The sequence below is a fragment of the Saccopteryx leptura genome, chromosome 8 (genome assembly GCF_036850995.1).
Source record: "Saccopteryx leptura isolate mSacLep1 chromosome 8, mSacLep1_pri_phased_curated, whole genome shotgun sequence".
In the NCBI taxonomy this organism is placed as follows: domain Eukaryota; kingdom Metazoa; phylum Chordata; class Mammalia; order Chiroptera; family Emballonuridae; genus Saccopteryx; species Saccopteryx leptura.
The window spans coordinates 2,157,011-2,183,693 of record NC_089510.1 but is presented as its reverse complement, the minus strand read 5'-3'; the positions used below and the strand labels follow the sequence as shown (position 1 = coordinate 2,183,693).

The 26,683-nt window shown below is 49.6% G+C and overlaps 1 protein-coding gene across 7 annotated transcripts in view; it reads right to left on the bottom strand.

Annotated features, from left to right (window-relative positions):
- Positions 1-2,635: 2,635 nt before the first annotated feature.
- U2SURP (U2 snRNP associated SURP domain containing) overlaps positions 2,636-26,683 on the bottom strand; it is a 49,133-nt gene continuing 25,085 nt past the window's right edge. For 3 of the 7 annotated variants that reach the window (XM_066347817.1, XM_066347818.1, XM_066347819.1), the window contains exons 12-28: positions 26,272-26,483; positions 25,324-25,367; positions 22,127-22,231; positions 20,735-20,801; positions 20,151-20,314; positions 19,535-19,697; positions 19,267-19,346; positions 18,263-18,350; positions 16,274-16,396; positions 15,167-15,323; positions 14,018-14,155; positions 13,096-13,162; positions 8,101-8,260; positions 7,406-7,516; positions 5,816-5,934; positions 4,736-4,909; positions 2,636-3,775 (exon numbers count right to left, since the gene is read on the bottom strand). In XM_066347817.1, the coding sequence (XP_066203914.1) occupies positions 3,637-3,775; positions 4,736-4,909; positions 5,816-5,934; positions 7,406-7,516; positions 8,101-8,260; positions 13,096-13,162; positions 14,018-14,155; positions 15,167-15,323; positions 16,274-16,396; positions 18,263-18,350; positions 19,267-19,346; positions 19,535-19,697; positions 20,151-20,314; positions 20,735-20,801; positions 22,127-22,231; positions 25,324-25,367; positions 26,272-26,483 (2,111 nt within the window). In that variant the 3' untranslated portion in view covers positions 2,636-3,636. Of the gene's footprint in view, positions 3,776-4,735; positions 4,910-5,815; positions 5,935-7,405; positions 7,517-8,100; positions 8,261-13,095; positions 13,163-14,017; positions 14,156-15,166; positions 15,324-16,273; positions 16,397-18,262; positions 18,351-19,266; positions 19,347-19,534; positions 19,698-20,150; positions 20,315-20,734; positions 20,802-22,126; positions 22,232-25,323; positions 25,368-26,271; positions 26,484-26,683 lie in introns of those variants that run through there. The other 4 variants (XM_066347820.1, XM_066347821.1, XM_066347822.1 and 1 more) reach the window with 2 other exon arrangements.

Here is a 26,683-nt window from a genome sequence, read left to right as displayed (position 1 = left end):
AAGAAAGGAAAAAAGCTCTCCTGTTAAATGCACAAAAGGGGCATTATCTTTTTTAAAGCACTTTTCTCTGCTCAGGAAACACACTATCATGGTCATGAGAAGAGGTTGAAAAGTCACTTTGGCAAACAGATTAATCTGCTCTCATTTTTAATAATCAAAATAGTACACTTTTCATGGGCATATAATTTTTCAGAACTTACACCGCCACAAGGTCAAGAATTATTTCTCATCAACTAAATTAGATCACAACAGGAACTTCTTTTAAAAAAATTTTTTTTCAAGTGCTCAAGAAAATTCAAGTTTGGGGGGAAAATTACGGAAGTGCTAAGCAGTGTCTGCTCCCTCAGAGACTCTAACTAGGATAAGTCTCAGGGTAAGCCACAGGAAGTCTGCAATAAGGAGAAATGAGGTCAGTGTACACTCACTTCTGCACAACTTGAGCTGAAAAGCCAAAAGCATTGAGCCAAATAAGAGCCTCCTTCGGGGTCAGGGCTCTTTTGTTCAGTTCTTTAATCCCTAAATTCTCATCACATGACAGCTCAGAAAAGCCCATGCTCTTACTGACAGTAATAAATTGTGTCCAAAAACATCCCAAACCTGGTTCTTTCCATCTCCGCCACCTCATGTACGTCCTTCCTCTCACCTGAGGAAGAGGGGAGACAGAAGGGCAGTAACCTGGGAAGGAGCCCGTTTATAAACGTCAGGCTGGAGGGGAAATGGTCACGCCCTGCCCTGCCCTGCCCTCTGTAAGGCAAGTGGACGACAGGATTTCTGCCCCTAGGCAGCTCTGGCCGGAACGGGTAACTGACCAGCAGAGCCGGACAGGGACACTTCCTCCAACCAGAAGGCCCTGCTACTGATCTGAGTGCTCTTACATAGGAAACGAACACTATGCAATTATAACATGGCAGACTACCTCCCCTTACTATTCATCAATTTCTCAACCCATTCGACTTTCACAGAATCCAAGGAGAATTATTTTAATTATTTCTCATTAAATAAAACTACAACTCCAGAAAAAGAAAAAATAATGCCCATAAAACAATCTAACACACACATTACCCAACCTGAGAGAATACCCCTTCCGTCCACCCCGCAGGAAGCCACTATCCCCGCTTGGGGACACTGACTGGCAGAACAGCCAGACCTCATGGCAGCAGCCAACACGCCCCGGAGCCGACCTGCCCTCAGCGCCCCCTCGCCCGCTCCTCCAGCCGTCCTGAGACAGAGCAGGCTCTCCCTGCCCCCTGCTGCAGGGCCCCACGCTCTCTGACCGCACCTGCCCTCAGCACCCCCTCGCCCGCTCCTCCTGCCGTCCTGAGACAGAGCAGGCTCTCCCTGCCCCCTGCTGCAGGGCCCCTCACGCTCTCTGACCGCACCTGCCCTCAGCACCCCCTCGCCCGCTCCTCCTGCCGTCCTGAGACAGAGCAGGCTCTCCCTGCCCCCTGCCCTCAGCGCCCCCTCGCCCGCTCCTCCTGCCGTCCTGAGACAGAGCAGGCTCTCCCTGCCACCTGCCCTCAGCGCCCCTTCGCCCGCTCCTCCTGCCGTCCTGAGACAGAGCAGGCTCTCCCTGCCACCTGCTGCAGGGCCCCTCACGCTCTCTGACCCGCACCTGCCATCTCAGCAGCAGCAGGTGCTCCACACGCGTGATGTGCAAAGAAAAGGTCATGATGTAAAATTCCCTTCTCCCAGCAATAAACAGAAAAATAAACGTATTAACTTCAAAAATGACTATGTTTGTGGGTTGTAAAAAACCAGCACCAAACGTCCACGGTTATTCCGAGCCACACTGAGAAATGACCACTCCGACACTGTGGATAAGAGAGTAACTTCCAAGCAGTGTCGCACGGTGGGAAGGCCCACAGGGTGACCCTGTCTGACCGGCTCCCTCTACAGCAGGGGTCGGGAACCTTTGTGGCTAAAAGAGCCATGAACGCCACATATTTTAAAATGTAATTCCATGAGAGCCATACAACGACCCGTGTACATTACGCATTATCCAATAAAAATTTGGTGTTGTCCTGGAGGACAGCTGTGATTGGCTCCAGCTCCCCCCCCCCCCATGAACATGAGCAGCAGGAAATGGATTGTAATACGAGAATGCATTATATTTTTAACATTATTTTTTTCATTAAAGATTTGTTTGCGAGCCAGATGCAGCCATCAAAAGAGCCACATCTGGCTCATGAGCCATAGGTTCCCGACCCCTGCTCTACAGCGACTGCAGGCTTGCCAGCCGGGCGGGCACACGCCTCCTGCTCAGCGACCCCCCCAGACGGTGCAGCTCCTCTTATTCTGTGGCAGGGCAAGATTAAGTAAAACAACTTGAAAAAAAAATTTAAAAGCAAGCTATCACTGGAACAGTTTTCTACTCTCTCTTTTAAGAGGGGGACCCATAAATCAAGTGAAAAATGCCTGAATGAGAGACAGCGGCAGATTCAGAAAGAGTAGGGTCAGCTGGAGTCTTCACCGCCCTCTGTCACACGACACTGCAGCAGCGCCGGGGCGGCGGTCAGAGGGTTCTGCCTACGCAGACACAGCCATTGTTCCCGCTGCGAAACACATTTCAACTCCGTAAGTGGCTTCAATCAACCTTCTGCACCGCAAACTGACACACCACTGGACGCCGTTTCCTCAAAATGACTTTATTTTTAAAATTTACTTAAAGCTAAAAACGTTCTTTTTAAAAAATACAACAACAAAACAGAACTCTAAGGTGCCTGAACAGAACCTTGTGGAAAGGACACCATAGCCAGGGTTTAAAAAGGGCCTGCAGAGGCACACACGGCAGCTTCAAACTGCGTCTGTGGCTAGTTCTTGTTAGAAAATGTCTTGATCGAATACACTTGTTCCGTAACAGATGATGTCAGGACAGAGAGCTAATCTTTCCCTAGTAAGTACTTGCTCAGGACATAGGTGAGTGCACTGAAATCATATTGCTTCTTTAAAAAACCACAAAAACATCAGCCTGGCATTCCATGAAGAGAAGGCCACGCCCAACGCACTCATCTTTTGACCTCTGGGGACTAGGAATACCCGTAAGTCTCATCGAAGACCCCGCTCCGCACACCTACCGGGTAGAGGAGTCTCGGGCACCGTGACTTCCACCGTCGTCTGAGAAAATACAGAACTCCAGCTGCTTGGACGAGGGAGCCTGGAAGTGTGTCAGGTTCACAAACACAACAGACGGTGCAACTACTCAGAGGAGCTTTGAGGGACTTGATGTCACCAACAGGGCAAAAAACAACATTGTGGTTTTCTCTTCAGATTTTATTTGAAATCTAATTCCAATTGTCAAAACTACAAAACGGGGAAGACATGAACAGGCTTCGCGAGGCCTCGCATCCTGAGATGAGGCCGCTGCCCGGCAGGCCCGCTCTCCAGCTTCCGGTGGAGTTCACAGCAGAGTCCATCGTGGACAGGGCCACAAGGAGAGCGGCCGACACGGCATAGAACATAACAGGTCTACAGAGGAGTTACTCATGAGCTCACCATGCGTTCACAAACAGATAAACAAAATCCCAGGAATGCTTTCATTTGATTAAAAAAACAAAACAAAACAAAAAAAACCCCAGACCGTTCAGGCACAAAACAAAATCGCATTTCCAATAAGTGACAGCATCTTAGAACTCTATGTCAGTGTTTGTTTTTCTTAGACTTTTTGTGAGACCTGTGTGGTGACCGGGACTGGGATCTGGATTTCTTCCCTGATTTTTTGGGGGATCGAGACCGCGACCGCCTAGACCTTTTGGGTGTCCTTGAACCAGACGGTGATCTGAGGAAACAAACAGAAACACGTTATCGCAGCTCTCGGGGCGGCAGGGGCTCCTGACAGTGTCTGCAGCGAGCTCATCGGCGGACTCGACCCAGCGGCACACACAGGCCGCACGCTTCCTTCCCAGACTCGGGCTCGCCCGGTGCGTGCACACGGCCTGGGCACCCCGCCTGCTCAGCACAGACCCTGACCTTCCTGCCGCCCCGCCCCCTGGGGTGGGGTCTGCAGTCTTAGGGAGCCCCTCACTCACTGCCTGCGTTCCTCAGGCTCCCGCCTCCACAACCACGAGGTCAAGTTCAACCTGGCCTCTCACACCAATCACAAAACTAGAACCACAGGCAGCCTGCAGCCTCTCTCCCTGAGGGAAGAGGCCCCACTGCCCAGGGCCACGCAGGGGAACCGCTAACTAGCCAGCGCTGTTCTGTGAGTGCTGTTCAGAAGGCTAAACCAAACACAGGCACCCGTGTGTGTGAACACACATGTAATTACTTATCTAGTCATAGAGATTTTACTACCGACGGTGACAATATGAAGTTTTAGCTCTCAGGAAAATAGCACCAGATAAGAAAAATTTCGGAACCACTTTTCTGGGACTACAAGGAAAAAAGCAGAGAGTAAACTATAGACTGAAGAGACATTTATTTTCACAAGTCTCTACCCAAGAACTTGCTGTCAGGACTGCTGGAGGAGGGGAGTGTGCTCTTCCTTCAGCCCAGACCAGAACAGATGCCTGGAACCCTGAGCGGAGCGCACAGGGAGGTGGAGCCGCCAGGGAGCCCAGGCCGTGAGCCCGCGGGCCTCTCCGCGCTGTGCGAGGCTTCCCAGGCTCAGCCGCAGGGCCCGCCCCTATAACGACAGGGTCTCTGTTCTGTTTTCTAAACCCTTTCAAAAATGGCTGCCAATCAAATTTTCTAAAGCTGGTGGAATGACAAGGAACTGCAGGCAACGGCGTGCGCTTACCTCTTGGCCTTCTTGCTCACGTCCCTGGGAGAGTCCTTGTGAGATGACCGGGACCGGGAGCTCTCCTTATGGGACCGCTCTGACCGCTCCGAGCGCTCCGACTTCGGAGAGGGGGACTTGGCCCGCCGGCCGCTGCTGCGCGAGGGACTCGGGGACGCACTGTGCCTCCTCTTCCTGTGGGCAGAGCCCCCCCAGGGAGTGAGCCAGGCTGGCACTGCGCTCTGGGCCCGACCACACCTAGGGACAGACTGATCGGGCCCAAAGCTGAGCCCAGTGAACAGGCCTCTCCTGGGCTGAGATGACCAAGACAACCGCACTTTCACTAAGCTCCGATCAGGGATGTTTTCTTATGTTAATGTCACCGCCCTGAAACTGGAATTGTGGTTTACATATGAAAACGGGGCCGTGTGGCAGGTCCCTCTCCAGTGGGGAGGAAAGGGGGGAGGGAGGGGAGGAGCAAGGCCATTTAACATTTGGGGAACACGCATGGAAGACCATCTGGAATTCTTTACACTAGTCTTGCAACTTTCCTGTAAAGCTGAAATTATATCAAAACAATAATAAAAAAAAAAGTAACATTTATTATTTATGCAAAAACTATGCTACCTGTAACTATCTGCAGTGACTAAGCCAGAATTTTTTATCTGCATTCACTTGGTTTTTACCAGGTTCACTGAAGCAATGTTCTCCACTAAACCAGAGTTAGAGACTTGAGTCGGTGACACGGACTAGAATAAAGACCAAGGGAGGGGCACGTCCTCACAGGCTGGGGAGGGGGGCTCAGCAGGAGAAAAATGCTTCTGCTGGAGACAACAAGGAAGACGGGCCAGCTGTGCGGTCACTTGGGCCCGAGGTCTGACACTCAGCATGGTCACTGCATTCTCGGGCTGCGCTACCACTAAGGCGCCGGCACAGGCAAAGGGGAAGACAGGAGGTCCCGGGACTCCACGCTGACCCCCGCCCCCGCCAGGGAGCCAGACGCGCTCACCATGGGAAACACTCGGGCTTGTGGGAGAATGTTATAAAGAGGACCCCCACTGAGCACCCCCAGCACAGGGGAGGGGTGACAGAAACGCCTACCTCTCTTTCCTTGTTGGGGTACACTCATCCTTCTCCTTCTTGTCTTTGGACCGAGATTCCAGTTTCTCTTTATCCTTCTTATCTCTTTCTCGTTCTCTTTCTAATTCTTTCTCTTTTTCCTGTTGTTTTTTAAAGAAAGAACAGTCATTTAAAAACATGAATCTTGGTTAATCGCATTTGTGTGTGTACTAACATCCTCTCCTCTACCTCACTAACTTTTAAACCACAACAGAAGGAATAACACCATGTAAGAAACACCACCTCGTCTTCCAGGAAAACCAGCCACTTCTGTCCTGTGGCCAGCGAGCACACCGTGCCCCCCCAGGCAGCGGCCCCCACACCTCTCCTGCCCCCCCCAGGCAGCGGCCCCCACACCTCTCCTGCCTGCCGCCCCCCCGCCCCCACAAGAACAGTACTTCTGCTGTCACGCTACAGGGGACAAGGAGACGCAGAAGGCCCTGTGCCGCGCCCAGGGGGTCACAGAGCAGTTGGGGCTGAGACCTCCCTGTGGGGGCTGTCCCTCTCCAACACAGCTGGACAAAGCCCGCGCCACACTGACCTGGCCACCCCCCCCCACGGTAAGACTGCAGGGACACTAGTCAGTCAGCAAGCTGATTTAATCAGCACAGAGCTGTTACCAAGGCAATAGGATAAAAAGGAAAAAGAGCTATTCACAATAATTGTCCATCAGAAAATCTTACTAGTTAGAGACACAAGTACCAGCTGTATAGGAAAGTTTAAATCCTAATTTATGAAAAGAACTATGTGGCTATACAATTATATAAACCAGAAAAGAAAACTTATTAGTCTGTCCTCAGATGTGACAATCGCCACTTCTGACTGAAGGAGCCCACAGAGCCAGCTCCCCACCAGCAAGAACCTGCTGCTCTCCGATGGACGTGCCCCTAGTGAGCACCCCGAGGGCTGGGGGGGCCACAGGCTGGCACGTGCCTCCTGCCAGTGCCCAGACAGGAGACACTTTCTGCTCTGTGGCCAGTGACTGTCGGGCGTGTTTGGCTCTGCCACTGGCGTGACCCACAAGCTCACTCACAGCAACGAGGCGGTGGCTACCCTCTGCCGACCAATCATACACTCAACCAGCACCCCGCCTGCCTGACAATCACATGGTGACACATGCCACCACCAAGGCACAGGGGGCGTCCTGATGGGGTCTTCTGTGCAGACCTGACCCCTGCCACCATCTCCAGGGGGGTCCGTGTGGCACGCACACAGAGCGTGTTTCTCCATCAGCGCGCCAACCCCAATGCCACCCTGTCTCTGGGCCGCTCCTCGGGGCTGCCCGCCTCTCAGGCTCACCAGCCCTCTCCCGACTGGGTCTCCCCTGTGGGGGCAGATCTCAGCAGGCCCTCCCTCGCTACAGGCAGTGCCTGTGGTAAAATACCCTTTTCCCAGTGGAAATTATACAACATCAAACTTCAAATGTTCCTAATTGTCCTCCGTACCCAGCATTCGTACACCAAGGATGCAGTCTGGAATCTATTTTCCTTACCACACCAATACACCAGTATTCAAGGTAACCACACAAACAACTCCAGGACACAGTCGCTGCTGAGCACACGCACTGCTTACTCGTTGAAGAAGCTTATCTCTGTAGTGTTCTACTTGCTCCTGAAAGCTCTGGCCTGGTTTTTTAGGTCTTTTTCCAGATTCCAATTCATCCTGAAACTTCATAACTTTGAGCTGTGAAGTAAGACATTCATATAATAAATTTCTTCATCACTAGCTTTTCAAGTATTGCTTACCTCTTTTATGTAATTCTTTTCTTTGCAACAAGTATGTAAAACAGAAGGGCAAACACAGCAAGCAGCAACAGCTAAGGGCGTGGCAAGCAGAACCCCACACAGAACTCCGTGCAGGAGCACCACTGGTCAGACGGGCCCAGCCCCCGGGAGGCCGGAGACCGTGAGAGTATCTCCTGCCCTGAGGAACTCGCCCTCTCAGCACAACGACACCGCGTGGGGGGGGTCTGGTTCCCGCACAGGCCCGGCATGGGGGGCCCACAGGAGCAGCGGACACCAGCGCGAAGACCCCACAGCGAGCACGGAGGCTGGGGCTGTGCGGACAGAGGGGGAGCGTGTGCGTGTGCGCGTGCATGTGCGCGCACGAAGAAGCAGAGACCCCGGAGAAGGGGCAGCAGGCGAGGGCCTGAAGGAAGTGGCCACGGGGACGTCCAGCGTGGCGGGATGTGCACGGGGAGGTGCCAGGGGAGCCGGCGCAGGGGGGTGGGAGGGCGAGGGGCTGGCGGGGCGCCGGGCGAGGCCCACCTCGATCTCCCGCAGCTTGGCCCGCTTCTCCTCGCTTAGCTCCGAGTACTTGGAGAACTTGGCCTCCGCCGTCTCCTCCCGGATGGGGTTCGAGTACAGGTGGTGCTCCTCGGACTTGGAGCTCTGCGTGTCCTCCTCGTCCTCACTCTCCTCCTCCTGACTGTGGGGACGAGCGGAACACACTGCGTCAGCGTCGGACAGGCCAGCGCAAACGGCCGGCAGTTTAAATAACGCTGACAAGATGTACGAGGACAGTGCAGCACTAAGCCTTTTTTTTAAACAAAATATATGTTTCATTAAATAAGAGACAATTGTACAAAACTCTCTGTTTCCTCCACAGAAAAAGTCGGGGCTCCAACACCATCACCCTCTAAAAGCTCTGCTTATGCTGACGCCGTGTGTACCTTCTGCGCTGCGACAAGCTTCGCAGCAGTTCCGTGAGCCCGCAGGGCAGAAAGCTCCCTGTGGCTTCCCGTGTCCCCTGCAGCAGGGCCTGGGGCCAAGAAGACACCCAGACACGGTCAGTGCAGCACGCAGCCGGTCCGATCCACACACGCCCCTAGATACAGAGAGCAGCGTGCAGATTTTAAATACTGGCACACTGAACGGTTCTGAAAGCTGAGCTGGCTCTTTGCAGATAAGAGGAAAGACCAGGTGCCTGGCTGGGGAAGGATACAAAGTAAAAATCTCCCCTGCATCCCAGAACTGTCCAGTGGGAACAGACAGGTGGGCAGCTCTGTGGAGAGCGGGTCAGGCTAACGGAATGTTCCTGAAGGGCATAGAAAGCAGTTGTGAGCTGCAGGACTGGGCTGTGTGTGTGTGTGTGTGTGTGTGTGTGTGTGTGTGTGTGTGAGGGGGGGGTAGAGGAGAGGGGAGAGGGAGGGAGGGAGGGAGGGAGAACTCTGGGTAAAACAAGTCCTCTGCGTACAAACTCAGAGGACAGTGACACTGTGACACTGACAGTGCTGGCTCAGCCTCGTACCTGGGTCATTTCCCTCCAGCTTCTGAGCCTCCCCGGCCCTTGTATGTTGGTATCTGGGTACTAAATCCATTCTGCCATAGGAGTGTGTGTGTGAGAGAGAGAGAAAACTTTAGCAAGACAGTTAATAGTCAAGTGCTGGCCACGTAGACTCAGGACACACTACTAAGAAGACTGGTTTAATTTCTCACCCAGACGTCCCTTCCAGAACATTGCTAAAGCACCGTACACACCCCATACTCCAGAGCCCACGGGCATCAGTACCACATACAGATAGAGAACAATACGACTTAGGGAAGGAGAAGTCAAAATCAACTATTAAAAACAAAACAAAAAACTATTATTTTTAGAAATAAACTTTTCACTTAATAGTTCGTTCATATGTCAGAAAGCTCCTAAATGCACTTTTTAGTTAATATTTGAAACACAAGAATTTGTTTATGGTGCATAAAATTTTTACGGGTATTTCAGATGCTCTTAAACAGTTAAGTGCATGTGTGCATGTGTGTGTAATAAGGCAGGTGTCTGCTGAAGGACCCCTCTGGAAAGGGTCAATCAGTAAGAACCAACAGCTCATTAAATCGTGGGACCTATGTGATGGGAATCACTTTCATTCCAGCCTGCTGCTTACGTTTGTTTCTATGTGTTTTTTGGTTATTTCCGACATTCCCTGGTAAACTTCTTGTGAACTCATCAGGATGACTGCGTCCAAACACAGACGACCACAGAGCAGATCGACGTGCACTGACTGGGACTAACACCCACGGCACTGGTGACAAACGTGGGTCACAGAGCAGCACGCACAGGATGGTCTGTGTTCAGGAGACACACCTGTCCCTCTCGATGCACCAAGGGCCTCAAGGGGCGGGGTGCACACTCCACACTGAGCATGCCACCGAGACTTCAAGTGAGCGGCTGCTCTGCAGCAGTTTAAACACAGTTGTTTAAACGACAACGCTGTGTCCGTGTGAAGGCCCCAGCAGTGTCCCCACTGGCTTAGACCTCAGCTCTCGAGGCGCCAGTTCTAGGTCAGATCTCATCACAACTCCACCTTGCTCTTCTCACAGAAATGGAAGTCAGGACTCTAAACCCACAGAACTCATTACAGAGGAAGTTATATTATTAGCTGGAACTTTTCTCCAAAGTGTTCAAGGTGCTACATATTTTTTAAATCACATTTCTGCCACAAATAATAATTCCTAGTTTGAAAAAACAGCTCCTTAGTAAAAAGGCACTTTGGATTCAGCCATTAGCGAGCAGTAGTGAGACAGAGAAAAATTTCAAGGACAAGAAAGCTGTATGTGAAAATCTTTCCTCCTTGCTGTGTGCTTTCATAAAATCATTTTTATGCTTTATTTAGAGCTCCTAGTAAAGTCAGAAAATGTAAATTGTATTTTCGGTGCTCTATGCTTACCGTATGAATGAACGTATGCGTATTCTACTCTCCACAGTAAAATGCACTCCCATTCCAAACTAACAGATAACAAACTTACGCAAAAAAAATCAGTCATACCTTTAGCAACAGAACCAGCTGAGCAATAATACTGAAGCTCGGCGAGCCTCTGCCCATGCCTCTCCCTAAATCAAACAGCCACCGCGCAGGTGCACACGCCCCACCACGGCATGGCTCTGCAGGGTGAGGTGTCAGTAACGGGACTGTGGATGTAAAAGGGGTTGAGCACACCACTGTGTGAAAGCAGAACTGTTCCCAACGCCTACCCTCCTGACAGGCTCAAATCACCATTTCCATCAGCAGAACACAGCCATGTTCTGGAAACATGCCACAAGCATGTGGACACGCTCCGCTCACACCAACAATTACAGAAAGGCCCCAGTGCTGTCACCTGTCCTCGTCAGACTGTGTCCCCACAAAGGCTGGACATCTCAGCAACCTGCCTGTGGCCACCACCCATCTCCTGACCGCACAGAGACAACGCCCAGTCGTGCTGGGACCGTCCCTCCGCGCCCCCTCCCCCTCCGTCTGAGAGCAACAGCGCACGAGGCCCAGAGAACAGGAGCCTGCCTGTGCGTCGTACGCCACCTCTTCTCCCGCTGGGGGAAACTAGCTTCCTTCGCTGCGACTTAAAAAGGTGTCTGATGCTATCTAAAAACTACAAATGTAAACTTGCAGGGGAGTTTAGGAGGAGGGATCCCTATGATTCCATTTGGCGTTAATCGCAAGAACAACTTTGGGGTGATTACCGAAGAGCAAACTTCAAAATTCTAATTTCTTTATTGGTTCAAGGAAACATCCTCCCTCTAGTGCTGGGTCTTTGGAGATTGTCACATTAAATGACACACAGTGGTCGCAACGTGGTGTGTACTGTCCAGCAGGAAAGAGGCAGGTCCTTCCCGTTCGCATTTTAATAACCACGCTCTGTGACACCACAGTAGAGATTTAAGACAAACGCAGGGAACTGCTGAGTAGCTGCTGGGCTAGAACCTAACACCCGGCACAGAAAAATAAGCCCAAAGGGGGAGAGAAGCCAGACACAGCGGGCCAGGAGCCACAAGCTCTCGCCTCCTGGGGGACAGCGGAGAGCTGGAACGACCCCTCCACAGCACTGACACGGGAGGTCCCCTTCCCCAGGTGGAACGACCCCTCCACAGCGCTGACGCGGGAGGTCCCCTTCCCCGGGTGGAACGACCCCTCCACAGCGCTGACACGGGAGGTCCCCTTCCCCAGGTGGAACGACCCCTCCACAGCGCTGACACGAGAGGTCCCCTTCCCCAGGTGGAACGACCCTCCACAGCGCTGACGCGGGAGGTCCCTTCCCGGGTGGAACGACCCCTCCACAGCACTGACACGGGAGGTCCCTTCCCCGGGTGGAACGACCCTCCACAGCACTGACACGGGAGGTCCCTTCCCCGGGTGGAACGACCCTCCACAGCACTGACGCGGGAGGTCCCTTCCCGGGTGGAACGACCCCTCCACAGCACTGATGCGGGAGGTCCCTTTCCCGGGTGGAACGACCCTCCACAGCGCTGACACGAGAGGTCCCCTTCCCCAGGTGGAACGACCCCTCCACAGCGCTGACGCGGGAGGTCCCCTTCCCCGGGTGGAACGACCCCTCCACAGCGCTGACACGAGAGGTCCCCTTCCCCAGGTGGAACGACCCTCCACAGCGCTGACGCGGGAGGTCCCTTCCCGGGTGGAACGACCCCTCCACAGCACTGACACGGGAGGTCCCTTCCCCGGGTGGAACGACCCTCCACAGCGCTGACACGAGAGGTCCCCTTCCCCGGGTGGAACGACCCTCCACAGCGCTGACGCGGGAGGTCCCTTCCCGGGTGGAACGACCCCTCCACAGCGCTGACACGAGAGGTCCCCTTCCCCGGGTGGAACGACCCCTCCACAGCACTGACACGGGAAGCCCCTTCCCCGGGTGGAACGACCCCTCCACAGCGCTGACGCGGGAGGTCCCTTCCCGGGTGGAACGACCCCTCCACAGCGCTGACACGAGAGGTCCCTTCCCGGGTGGAACGACCCCTCCACAGCGCTGACACGGGAGGCCCCTTCCCCGGGTGGAACGACCCTCCACAGCGCTGACACGGGAGGTCCCTTCCCCGGGTGGAACGACCCCTCCACAGCGCTGACGCGGGAGGTCCCTTCCCCGGGTGGAACGACCCTCCACAGCGCTGACACGGGAGGTCCCTTCCCCGGGTGGAACGACCCTCCACAGCGCTGACACGGGAGGTCCCTTCCCCGGGTGGAACGACCCCTCCACAGCGCTGACACGAGAGGTCCCTTCCCGGGTGGAACGACCCCTCCACAGCGCTGACACGGGAGGCCCCTTCCCCGGGTGGAACGACCCTCCACAGCGCTGACGCGGGAGGCCCCTTCCCCGGGTGGAACGACCCTCCACAGCGCTGACGCGGGAGGTCCCCTTCCCCGGGTGGAACGACCCTCCACAGCACTGACACGGGAGGTCCCTTCCCCAGGCTGCCGAGTCCCCGAGTGGATGAGGGAGAGCATGCAGTAAGGGACTGAGAAGGCTCAAAACTTAGACTCTTACTTTTGATTTTCTTCCTCTTCTGATTCTTCGTGCTGGTCAAACAGCTCCCACTTAGACGTCGTCACAGCTGAACGAGGGAGAGAAGACGTTATCCAGAGGTGAGGCAGCGTGTCCGCAGCAGCGCGGGAGAACCGAGCTTGAGAACCGACACTGTGCTCTCGTCTGACAGCTGCTCTACGGCTACGCTGATCTAGCCTCTGCACGGCCCTTCCACACTCGCTCCAGCTCCTCCCTCCCCATCTGCACTGAGTGTGTGGGGGGACAGGACCGTGTTCCGCATCCTGTGCTGTGACAGATGGCGCGCCCGTGACGCACGTCCCAGGAAGTAGGAAAGGCAAACGCAGAAGTCCCCCGCTACGGGAGGGTCGACGCTGGGCTTCCCTGAGCCCAACCCCCCGCTACACTTCCAAGAGCTGCAGCTGCCCCATCGCTCTCTACGGGGCACCTGAGCCCCAGTGGCGCCCAGTGACTTCTCTAACTGCCGTCTCAGCACGACACCCACACAACCTAAGGAAACCCCAACTACAGCCGCACAGACACCAGCCCCCAGATGTGAAATACGGCAGCACAATCCCACGGGCGAACCATGCAACACGTGACAGGAAAACGCGCACACACACACACACACACACACACACACACACACAGTGAGGAGTATGCTACACACACGCGTGCACATACACACACACACCAGTGAGGAGTATCCTGCATGCACACGCGTGTGCGTACACACACCAGTGAGGAGTATCCTGCACACACACACACCAGTGAGCAGTTTCCTGCATGCACACGCGTGCGCACACACACACACACCAGTGAGGAGTATCCTGCACACACACACACCAGTGAGCAGTTTCCTGCATGTGCGCACACGCACACACCAGTGAGGAGCGCCCTGAAGCTCAGCGCTTGCTTTACTCACCCTGTGCCTCCAGCTCAGACTCATCCACAGCCTCCCACTTGGAGGGCGCGACCTTGAATATGGGCTCATTCTTCTTGGAGTCATCGGTGGCGTCCACTGTCGAGGAGAGACAAGCCGTCAGTCCTGGTTTCCAGGGGCCTACATTCAAGAGTTGATGGGCGTTCAACCAGCGTGCATAAGGATTTTAAAACATGCAAACCCGAGTCGTTAGCAAGACCTCTTTCCCCATACACGTGTCAAAAAGGTGACAACAGCCAACACAACAATAGCTGTCCGATGTGAATGAAATCAAAATTATACTTTTTCTTTTTTGGCCAGATTAGCAAAATACATACTGCTCACAAAAACTAGGGAATATTTTATTACTTCATATTCATTTTGAAATACCCCCTAATTTTTGTGAGCAATGTATTTCTTGGGTGTGCCACAGAATTTTAGAGATTAACTTCTGTGTACCATGAGATGAAAAGGTTGAAATTGTTGCACTGTATTATTAAAAAGTAAAATAAAATAAGGTCACAGATAGACTAATAATTCTGGTGTCAATAACTAATCCAAATCTCTGCATGTGGAATCCGATTTTTAAATAGTGTATAAATCAACACAGAACATAAATGTTGTTATTATTTCAAGCAAATGGAGAAGTAAAAGAATCTTTAATACCTTCACTTAATTGCTGTTTAAACCAGAGACTGTATAGACTGCTCAGTATCTTAATATGATTCAAATGCAGTGAAGAGCTTAATTCTTATTTCCAAAACTGATGTTCGGCAGCCAGGAAATGGAATGTGTCAGGAATGCTCACAATAAAAACAACGGATAAAACCCGACACCTGGGATTATGAACCTGACTGTGCACAAGATTCCACCTCTAGTTTCCTGACAGCTGAGACAGAGACATGCTCCTGGATGAGGCTAACTGTCCCAACAGAGGGGCGTGACCGAGAGAAACCCCTTTCTGGCCCAGTCAAATGTATTACTGGGTATCTGAAATCTGAAAAGGCAGAAATAAAAAACAGATAAGCTAACAAATGACACCTTACTCAGAAATTATAACCTTTAACCATATCCGCTTGTGTGGAAATTAAACAGTCTTAGGACCCAAGTTATTAGCGAGACGGAGGTAATCAGTCTGAAGCCCAAACTCACAAGGCACTCCATCAAGATCATCATCAAAACTCTTTATGGGGACCCCGTCGAGGTCGTCGATGGGAGCAGCGTCAATGGGAATCCCATCCACATCTTCTAGAGGGGCCCCGTCGAGTTCCTCCTCAATGGGGGCCCCGTCAAGGTCATCCGGGACATCCTGTGGAAACACACACACTGGTATCCTGTCTCCAACTTCCTCATGTCCATCACGCTGCAGAAGACGAGGGTGCCATCGAGGCGAGCCCACCAGCTGGACACCCACATCCCAGGCCCACGGGGAGCACAGAGACAGCCCGACAGGGCAGCAGCCATGGGCCCCGCATTATCGACCAAATGGTTACTAAGTGCTCGCTGGCACCAGGCACCAGGGGAGGCACCGGGGAGGCAATGAGCAGAAATATGGCTGGCTTCCCGGTCCCTTGTCACAGGGCTTAGAATAGGGTGGGACAATCAGATAGTCACCACCACACCTGTGTAACTAACTGCCTCTAGGAGCCGCCACCACGCATGCTGCTAGAGTGTGTCACCAGCAGGTCTCCCCAAGGGGCAGAGGAGACGGAAGTGACGCGCACACTGAGGTCTGAAGGACCTCGGGCAGAGAAGAGAGGTTCCGGGAAGAGGGACTCGCACCAGGCACCAGGCCCAGGGCCGGGAGCCAGTTAGGAGGTGCTCGTGAGGGTGAGACTGGGAACACAGCCGGGTCAGTTACGGGGTCGAGATGGACCGAGGCGCCCTGAGGAGGGGAAAAGCCCCAGGACGGGGAGGAGCGACCCCTGCACGGCACTGCGGCGTGTCCTCTGCACGCGGGACCTTCAGTCTGACCGAGGGAGATCGTGCCACACTGCGGCTACTTGCTCTTATCTAATATGTTACAAACCTCTTCATGTCAGCTAATGAAACACGAGTCACCAACTCTCACAGAAGGAAACAAAATGGACAGTTTGCCACACATCACTTCAATGCCTGTAACCCAGTAACAAATCCACTACACGGTGGTCAAGAAGTAGTGTCCTCACGAGGAAATGTCACACCTGGGACATGTCCCACCTCCACAGCACCCCCAGAGATAAATTTTAAAACAATCAGACAAGGACACTGAGTACCTACCTCCGTTTCCTTTTCTTCAATAATATTTACAAGTCCTAAGAAAATATTTTGAAGCTTGATCAAAAATGGTTCTGGATAAATCGCCCAATCTTCCCACGCCCTGAAGCAGGTCATTACCCGTTGCTAAACAAACAGGGGAAAGACAATGAATTACGATTTAGAACAAGATATCTCAAACTTCAACTCACAAGAACGAACATCACAATTTGCTGGATTTCATTCTTTTTAAATTTAAAGAAAATAACATCACTGCCATGTTCTTAAACAAATCAATGTCACTTTTTAATTAAAAAATAAAACTCCAAATAAATATAATGAAAAAGAAACAGTAACTCTTTGCTCTTGACCACCCAAGACCAACTTCCCACACGTACCACAGTCCCACGAGAGATTGGCCACACTCCGGAAAAGTTATCTCAGAAACTTAGGAAGCTTGGATATCAGGGTAGGCAAGTTTTGACCCAAATTCCTTTCCAGGCCAATGAAACACTTCGTAATTCTGGCTAACACTTGTTTCTGTCCCACTCCTAACCTGTCAGTATAAACTCTGACTTATGGTCAGAATTCAAGGTCAGAGGATTTTTAAGTGGAGTTGTTTATTTGGATCCCCTAAATGGTGGGGTCACTGGGCATCTTCCCACACTAAAAATTTTCCTTACAAAATAGTCTTCTTTCTATAAAAGTATATCTATTCAATTTTAAGGTAGTTAGTTTGGCTTTTCTTAAACTTGGTTTACAGCATAAGGTTATAAAAATTAGTAATGCAAATACTTGGTAAACCTGAGTAACTACAATGTGTGTTCCTAACCCAGCCAAATGATGAAAGTCAGGGGCCGCGTGACAACAGGGCCACGTTCTGGGAAGGCTGCAGAGCAGCTCCGTCACCGTGCGGTCGTCACAGCGTCACAGAGCACGCACACAGCCTCAACGTGACAGCTGGCGACCACACACTGAGGCGGCACGGTGCCGCCCGCTGGCCAGGCCACAAGCCTGTACACAACAGGAGACTAAGCCAAACACAGGGCAAAATGACCATCAGGAGATTCATGAGGCTGCAGTCGGTGAGATGACAGACCATTCTGCAGCAAACTTTTACAGTAAAAGTACAATCAACACATAAACCAATAACATGGTGCTTTATTATAGTTATCAAGTATTACGGACTATCTCGTACTTCCATATGCTGACAGTAGGCTGGTTCACACCAGCATTGTTCCAGTCATGAGGATGTGCTGCACTACCGCATGACGGTGGTTATGACGTCACTAGCCTAGGAATTTTTCAACTGCACTGTGACCTTCCAGAACCACCGTCTTTTACCCACACGTCGCTCTGCATGCATCAGTGTGTATGCTACAGAACAAGGATCACTTGTGGTTTGTGAAAAGAGAAGACTAACAGTCAAATATTTAAACAAATCACTTAAAACTAAAACGCTTGACAAAATAACATTAGATAATAAACTTTAAATTTGGGAGTATGGCCCTGGCCGGTTGGCTCAGTGGTAGAGCGTCGGCCTGGCGTGCAGGAGTCCCGGGTTCGATTCCCAGCCAGGGCACACAGGAGAAGCACCCATCTGCTTCTCCACCCCTCCCCCTCTCCTTCCTCTCTGTCTCTCTCTTCCCCTCCCGCAGCCAAGGCTCCACTGGAGCAAAGTTGGCCCGGGCGCTGAGGATGGCTCTGTGGCCTCTGCCTCAGGTGCTAGAATGGCTCTGGTTGCAGCAGAGCATCGCCCCCTGGTGGGCGTGCCGGGTGGATCCCGGTCGGGCACATGCGGGAGTCTGTCTGACTGCCTCCCCATTTCCAGGTTCAGAAAAATTAAAAAAAAAAAAAAAAAAAAAATTGGGAGTAGGTTTTGATAATGAAGGTAGCGCTGCAGTCCATTCCAAAACAGTAACTCCTGAAAGGTGCCAGTAGGAGTTGTGCTTGCCTCACGAACCCCCAGCCCCCACATACACAAGGCAAAAAAGAATAAAGCAGCAAACATACCTTGAAGTTCTCCGACTGTAAATGGCCTTGAATTGTACGATAGGTGGCATTGAGGTCTGAAAATATCTGACATAACTTTGTTTCAAAACTGAAATTGAAATAATACATTCTTTATCATAGCAGTTGTTTTAAAATCCTCCGTCTACTTCAGCATGTTATGGGCCAAACCCCTCCCAGACTTAAAAAAAAAAACCCCAAAAACGTATGAATAAATTAATCAAGTAATCTCCTAACAATCAAGAGCTAGGTAAACCCTAGAACCGTAACTGAACTGCTCTACCTCCTAGTGTTCTGAGCATTTCCCTGCGAAAACCCGGAAGAGTCTGAAGGAGACCCTGTGAGTAGCAAGGAACCTTCCCCCAGACACTGAGCCACCCAGTCTGATCACTTTGTTTTATGAAAATGGAACCAGAAGTCAAGTGACTTGTCTAAGGCAAAAACAGCTAACAGCACAGCTCAGCTTAGAGCCCATGCCTCCAAATGTCCATTCGGAGTCAGTCCCTAGAGAACAATGTCCTTAATTCATAAACCCCAAATGGGGACTCTGGGAACTCAGGAAGAGTTAGTTACATTTTCATCCCAGCGAGCAACACGCCTCCCGCTGACTGGGGACACTGCCCGGGATGTGTGGTGATGACCTAAACGGCACACCCCGTAGTGAGTGACTGCTGTCCTGCGTTTCTTTATGCCTGCAATTACTGCTATTGTTTCAGCTTACTTATTACACAAGTGGCTGAATGGTCAATAAAAAGTTACTTTTTAAACTGTTCCTAGTTGTTCTATTACCAAGTTAATCAAGAAACTGATATAAACACTTAAAAAATAACTGCTAATTTAGCTTAAAGTGGTTTAGTTCAATGAATGCAATCCAACTTTAGAAAATTCTATGATTATGAAGAAATTCAAATTACTTATTACTGAAAGGTGTTAACAAAACCTCTCTTCTGAACTCCTTACCCTTAAATGTTTACATCAAGACTATCACCTGACATCATCATACTTACAATTTTCTATAATATGAAGCATTGGCAACTTTTGCGGAGGAGTTGTACAGCACGTCAGACACCAGATACAACCTGGCAATCTGGAATACCAAAGACAGACAGCCCGTCAGCAAACAGCACACCTGGAGAGACTGCTCACTGCGTGTGCTGGAGTCAGCGTTGTGGGGCGAATGCTTCCGTGCGACTCAGTGACCACTACCTCCGAGACTGGAGACAGGACGCGTGACATCGCCCCCCCAGGACCTGCAGAGACAAGGGCCCGCCGTACCTTCTTGGGCAGCGGCGTCTTGAGGATGGACAAGGACTCGGTGATGCAGTCCACGATCTCCTCGGCGGCCTCCGCGTTGTTGAGGCAGAAGACCATGGCGTCGCCAATGTCGTTCTTGCGGGGCGTGAGCCCCCGCAGGATCTCCTCCAGCTTGTCCCTCTGCCTGAACGCACGTTCCGTAAGCTCATCAACACTTATCAGCACAACACTCAGATCGCTTACAGTTTCTGCTCACAAACTAATCTCTTTAAAGCCCAACCAGTAAAATAACTGACGATTAAATTGTGTTAAGTCTGATTTGTAGAAGTCCCCCAAATATTCCATTTTCTGAAGAACTTGGATGAGGATGACTTAATTTTCCTGGCCTTAAACTAGTAAGTGATTCTAGTGATTTTTAGATACAAATTAAATAAATTTAAATTTATGGGTATTTTTAGCGCATATCTGAGAGTATCCCAGTCCTATCATCCCACTGCACTGATCCAGAGCCCTCCTGTCCCTTACTCTGAAGGAGGGCCGCTGTCTGAGCACCACAGAGCACGGGGCAGGCTGGGGCAGGGGACAGGCAACCCTTACAGCAGCTGTTCTGAACACAGGACAGAAGGGAAGAGCTTACTCTTCCTTCAGCGCTCCCTTTTTGCTGGGCTCCTCCACGAAAGCCTCCGTTTCCTGCTCCTCCGACATCCCGTGCAGGTATGGGTTCAACGGGGGCGGCCTCCAGAAGGACCCGTTCTTGAACATTCGGAAATCTTCCGTCCGCCACTTGGTTGGCGAGTCCCCCTAGAAGAGACACAGCGTGTCAGCAGTCGTGCCGGCAGTGCGGCCAGGAGGGACAGCAGGAGGGACAGTGAGGGTCGTGCCGACAGTGCGGCCGGGAGGGACAGCAGGAGGGACAGTGAGGGTCGTGCCGACAGTGCGGCCGGGAGGGACAGCAGGAGGGACAGTGAGGGTCGTGCCGACAGTGCGGCCGGGAGGGACAGCAGGAGGGACAGTGAGGGTCGTGCCGACAGTGCGGCCGGGAGGGACGGCAGGAGGGACAGTGAGGGTCGTGCCGACAGTGCGGCCAGGAGGGACGGCAGGAGGGACAGTGAAGGTCGTGCCGACAGTGCGGCCGGGAGGGACAGCAGGAGGGACAGTGAGGGTCGTGCCGGCAGTGCGGCCGGGAGGGACAGCAGGAGGGACAGTGAGGGCGGGACTTGCCTGCAGGATGGAGTAGAGCTTCCATCTGTAGTACACGTGGGCTGGCGTCTGGTTTTCAAACAGGAACCTGCGAGCAAACAAAGGACACATCACGCTTTCTGGTGAAGAACCGTCCTGAGTACACGACCGAGAAACACCACCTGCCTCTTGAGTTCTAAACGGAGCCAAAGGCGAAGGCCGAGCGGAAGCCTCCCCGTGGCCCGCGTGCCCCAGCTGTCCCCTCGCCCGCCCGGGGCCCCTGGGCCCTGACGTGAACACTGCAGTGCAGGCGCCTCACTGACACCCACGTGTCAGGTGCTGTGTCTGACAAGGAAGAGATTTCCCCAAGATACCACTTCAAACACTGGTTTTTAAACTACTTAGAATACTAAGTGAGTACCTCAGGCATCATACTTATTCAGAAGAATAAGAAATTTTCTAGGAGCCTCAGTTGTTCTAAATTGCATTTATGAAAGACTCTCACTGAAAAGCATAGGAAATGGATTTCCCACTAAAGAATGCTCAAAGCAATGCTATCACTCAACTCAATCCAGCTCAGAGGAACTGACCAAGGTCCATTCTGGCCCCGTTCCTAAAGCTGCCTTCTCCTCCCACTGCAAAGATAACCTGATACTTTCAGAATTTTATTCTTGGAAATACCTTTCATTCTAAAAATGAAGCAAAGAGTATTTTTAAAATTCACACTTGGTGACAAATGAAATGTGGTACGCACATGCAATGAAATATTTTTCAGACTTAAAAGTAACAGATTGTTGACAAATGACAAATGCCAAACCACAGACGCCCCTTGAAGACACAGTGCTAAGTGAAATAAAGCAGTCATGGAAGTACCATGACTGCATGATTCCAGTTACAGGAAGCACCCGCAGTAATCTCCGTCAGAGACAGGGCTGAATGGGGCTGCCAGAACCTGGGGACCAAGGGGCCCGGGAACGGGGGGTCGCTAAGTTGTGGGAGACTGCAAGTGGCAAGGCCCGGGAACGGGGGGCCCGGGAACGGGGGGTCGCTAAGTTGCGGGAGACTGCAAGTGGCAAGGCCCGGGAACGGGGGGCCCGGGAACGGGGGGGTCGCTAAGTTGTGGGAGACTGCAAGTGGCAAGGCCCGGGAACGGGGGGCCCGGGAACGGGGGGTTGCTAAGTTGTGGGAGACTGCAAATGGCAAGGCCCGGGAACGGGGGGCCCGCTAAGTTGTGGGAGACTGCAAATGGCAAGGCCCCAGCACTAAGTGGTACAGCTTCAGCCATGGAAGACGAGGGAAGTCCTGGAGGTGGAGAACTGTGAGGCCACACAACAACCTGAGTGCCCTCAATGCCAGTGAACCGGTCATATAAAAGTGGTAAAAACGGTCAATTTTATGTCATGTGTATTTTAGCACAATCAAAAACATGCAGACCTGAACATGGGATTGTTGATCTCTCTGTTCATGATCATAGCTTCAAACATGGGCCCTTCACGTACAACAAACTCTATCATTCGATGTATCAGGGCGAGCAAATTCCTACAACAACAACACAGTTAAAGAAAATGGATTCAGACCTACCACTAACACAACTACACTCGACCTAAGTTACTACATTGTGCAAAAATAATTATTCTGATGACTAATACAGAATTTTATACCAAAAACGTAACCTGGAGCACGTTATGCCTTGTGCATTAGGAGGGCGGGACAGGGGGATGGGCAGTGAGGGGGGGGAGGGGAAAGGAGGGGAAATCACAACACGGCTTCACAGTAATAAAGGCTTAATTCTCTAAATGCCACTTAACTGCATTTTCCAAATGCAATAATTAACTTATGAATCACAACTAATTAGAAAGCTGCAAATACATAATATCAGTAACTTAGAGCTTATTACATGTTATCATAGCCATCTAAAAACTTACACACTACCTCAGTTTTAAAAGAAAATATCCCTAAGCCAAGCACTTCTGTGGTGGTACTGAAATATTATACACATGACTACCGTATATAAAAATGCACAACTATGAACAGACTTAAGGCCTGATTGATAAAAACTCCCCCGGCTCCTGTGCCGTTGCGGCACATGCAGAGCAGACGGGAGTTTTTACCGACTCTGACCTCTGACGAGGCAACATCCCTTTGGGCCACACTTCCAGCGAGTGCACACTGTTCACAGCATGTCTGACTCTGCCCGGTGCTACGGCTCAACGAAGCAATTATACTGCCAAAGCCCTCCACGAATGGAGCCCCCTTCTGAAAATACTCCAGAATAAGGGACATGGTGGGATGCCGTTCACATCCCTCATAACAAGCACTTTCCAGCAGTTCGGCCGAAAATAAACATGTAACTTTTTAATACTTTTTTTATTTTACGGGGCTGGGCTCATAGCAACTATTTTTAACTTCTGAAACTGGGTCCTAAAATCACAGCTTACTGGACTCCAAACAGAATTTTAGGCATTGATCCTGATGTCAGGCAAAATGCTCAACTTATTCCATGCTGCGGCTGCTTTCTCATCTCACCAGCCCCCAGCAGAGCTGGCAAGTAGAGACTGTGAAAAGCAAAAGGATGTTGGCTCGTGGTACAGGCACTCTCTCAACTGCACCTCTAGCATTCCCAGCTCAAACCAAGTTGATAAAACTGCTACAATATAAATAAGGATAGAGTTACAGAATCAGACAGACATTTTTGGCTCTAGAATGCCTGCTTCAGAGTACATGAACAGCAGAAATAACTTATGCTGATTATAGTTATTTTCTCACATTTTTCAAACAAAGCTACTTAAGTGGACACTAAAATTTCTACATAGTAAAAAAAAAATGAAATTTTCTTGGCCTCCTAAAAGGGGTCCTAAAAGAGGTCAAGAAAATTATAGGAAGGTTTAAATCTTTACAAATGGAAAACTACATTTTTTAAAACTACTGATTCAATTTCGCACTGTTAAACCAAAAACCAAAACCAAAAAGCATTACTTAATTTTAAATCTAAAAATTATTTTTCTTTCAGAGTAGTAATTTCTCTGCAAATTTGCAGTTCTTGATTTCCAAATATTAATGTTTTTAGGTCCGTAGTTAATGACATTATTTTGAATGAAGGGATGGACACAGTGTGAAGTTACGATTCAGTTCCAAAACTCACACTGGTATGTGTCAAAGAACAGTGAAAGGAAATTTCATGTATCATAAAAAGTAACATCAATTTCTAGGTGGGTAAATATATAAATTCGGAAACTGGTAGGGATTAAGTCAAAAGCAACTTGACTTAGGCATGAAGGGTACAGAAAAAACGGTTTAGCAAGTTTAAAACAAAGGAGTCATTCTCATGGCAAGTCAAGGTTTTTTAAGCAAAATGTACTCAAAATTTTATTTAGATAGAAGCTGATCCACTACTAGTTGATATATGCTTTTTCAAAGCTAGAAATAGTTCCCTGAGAAGGATTTATCAGTGGAAGAAAAAACCCACTCTAGTTTTAAACAGGCTTGTAACTGATAAAATCTATTTTTTTTACAAAATTTAAAGTTCAAAAGAAGTTTTAAAATCTTGCATATGATTATTTAAAATCAGAATCTGACAATTAGTAGTTGCTAACTTGAGTTCAACATGATTAAATAATTGTAAGCACACTCTTTTTCCTAAAGCATTGTGTGTCTATTTTTAAACGGGTGACTTTTCTACCAGAAGAAACAGTGTAATACAAAAAGGTGATATATTTTAAGTGTGCTATTATATTTTAAAATGGTAATTATCTTACTCTGGGCAACAACAACAAAAAATAAAAAACCAAAAATATTTTTCTCAGTTATAATAAAACCACATCATTTATTGGAGTCGATCGTACCAATGTCTGGTCAAAAACTGTATACTTTCCCAATCCATCCCATGATGCTTTCCTGGTCCCGCTGCCGCAGACAGCTCAGCTGGTGCTGCTCACCAAGGCCAATGTCAAAGAGAATTTGGTATTCTTTTGTGTTCATTTATTATTCAACCAGTGTTGTGTTCCTGTGTTTGGGAAAAGGCTTAGCTTGACTGAGCAAGAGCACACCTACGGCATGAATTCCTCGACTTCAACATTGTGTTGCAAAAAAAAAAGAAGGAAAATAAAAAAATTCCAAACACCTCTGTTATTGTTTTTTAAAGCTTCTAATATGTTCAATGTTCATGAAAATAATAGAAATTCCATCTCAAATAAAAAATAAAAAAAAAGCAAAGCTATGCCTTCAATCAAGAAACTCAAACTAAGGTGGCACATTAAACATAAACAATTCAGAAACAAAGAAAAAAACTGACTGGGTCAAGGTATAACGTTATCTAAAATTTAAGATACATTCAAAACACTTCCTTTCCCATCACAATAATTTAATAGCACCAAATTAAATCTATTAAACACATTCTAACTAGTAAAGCTATAAAATTCCCTACAACAGTAACAATAAAAACAAAACCAATGATAACATAAAATTGCACAGTATATACTGAAGTTAGTTAAATTTCACATATCCCCAAAAAAAGTCCTGGGAAGGAACCATTGCTCAGTCAAGATATCACCTTTCCCTCAACACCACGTTTTTTTAATTCAGAGGGGATATTGTCTATACTTAGATCAGTAATAATAAAGAAAAACATGTACCTTTCTGTTGGGATAACCACTTTGACTATGGCTTGCGACAGAGTCTGTATATGAAGTCACATCAGATAATAAACATAGAATATGTGAGTATTGTTAACAAGTAACAAGCAAAAATATACATATGCATTGAAAATACTACACATCTAATCACAAGTTTTGCAGGCAATCACTGCTTTTGAAGTAATCATACACTAAGCAATTACATAGAAGCAAAACGGATGTGTCCAGTGAACAGGAGACGTTCACCCAATGCAGACTCAGACCACTCCCGCCAGAGTGCACCTCAGCGCACTGGCACAGGGCACACCGACAATTATCAGATCAAGATTTTAATTTGTGCAATAATTAACGGTTTGCTTCTGACCATAATACAGTTCGCTACTTTGTTCCCAAGCCTTTAAAACCAGCCCTGTCATTTTAAGTGTAATTAATTCATAATTCAACCAACAAATTCTTGTAACTTGAAATTAAGTTGGTTTTATGTTTAATTTTAATAAAAAGAAAATACTCACCCTTTGCTCTTACTAGAGTAGTCAAATGTTTTTAGAAAAACCACATATGCCCTCAAATAGTCAAATATCTCAGATCTTGAGAACTAAATTATTAGCTAGCTGCTATCCAAACAGTTTAACTATTTAGGAGGTCTAACTGAAAAGTCATCTAGCTAAATACAAAGTATCAGTTTCCCAGATTATTAGATACTGTACTTAAGCAAAGCAGGATACACCAGTGGACCAATGGGGGCGGGGGAGGGACTTAATAATAAGTGGTCAACAAGGAGTAGGAGCCACAATCAAACAGGGTTTTCATTGGCTTAGGCAGGGAACACATCTACTTCAGAGTTGCCAAACAGAATTACACATTTTCTATAAAATTGTTGAAAAGAAATACTACCACAGATTTAGTATTTACAAATATATGCGGCCCTATGTACACTTTTAAAATTACCTTCTCAAAATCCTCCTTGTTTTTAGGTGGCGGCAACATAGGGGCGTTGGGGTTCTTCAAGCGCTCCCTGGGCTGCGCGTTGAAGGGCAGTCCTGACGGGGGCGGGGGCAGCGTGTGCTCCATCATGGAGGGCGGGATGTAGATGGGGTGTGGGGGGATAGGCACCGCTTTGCCCCAGCCCAACTTCATTTCAAATGACATTATCATCTTTCCTACGAGAGACGACCGGGAAGAAAGGTCACCTGGGCAGTAACAACTCGCAACAGGGAAGGTTTCTGGGATCTAAATTCGTTTTTGGTTTTTCTTTTTAGAGACAGAGAGAGTCAGAGAGAGGGACAGACAGGGACAGAGAGACAGGAAGGGAGAGAGATGAGAAGCATCAATCCTCAGTTTTTCATTGCGACACCTTAGT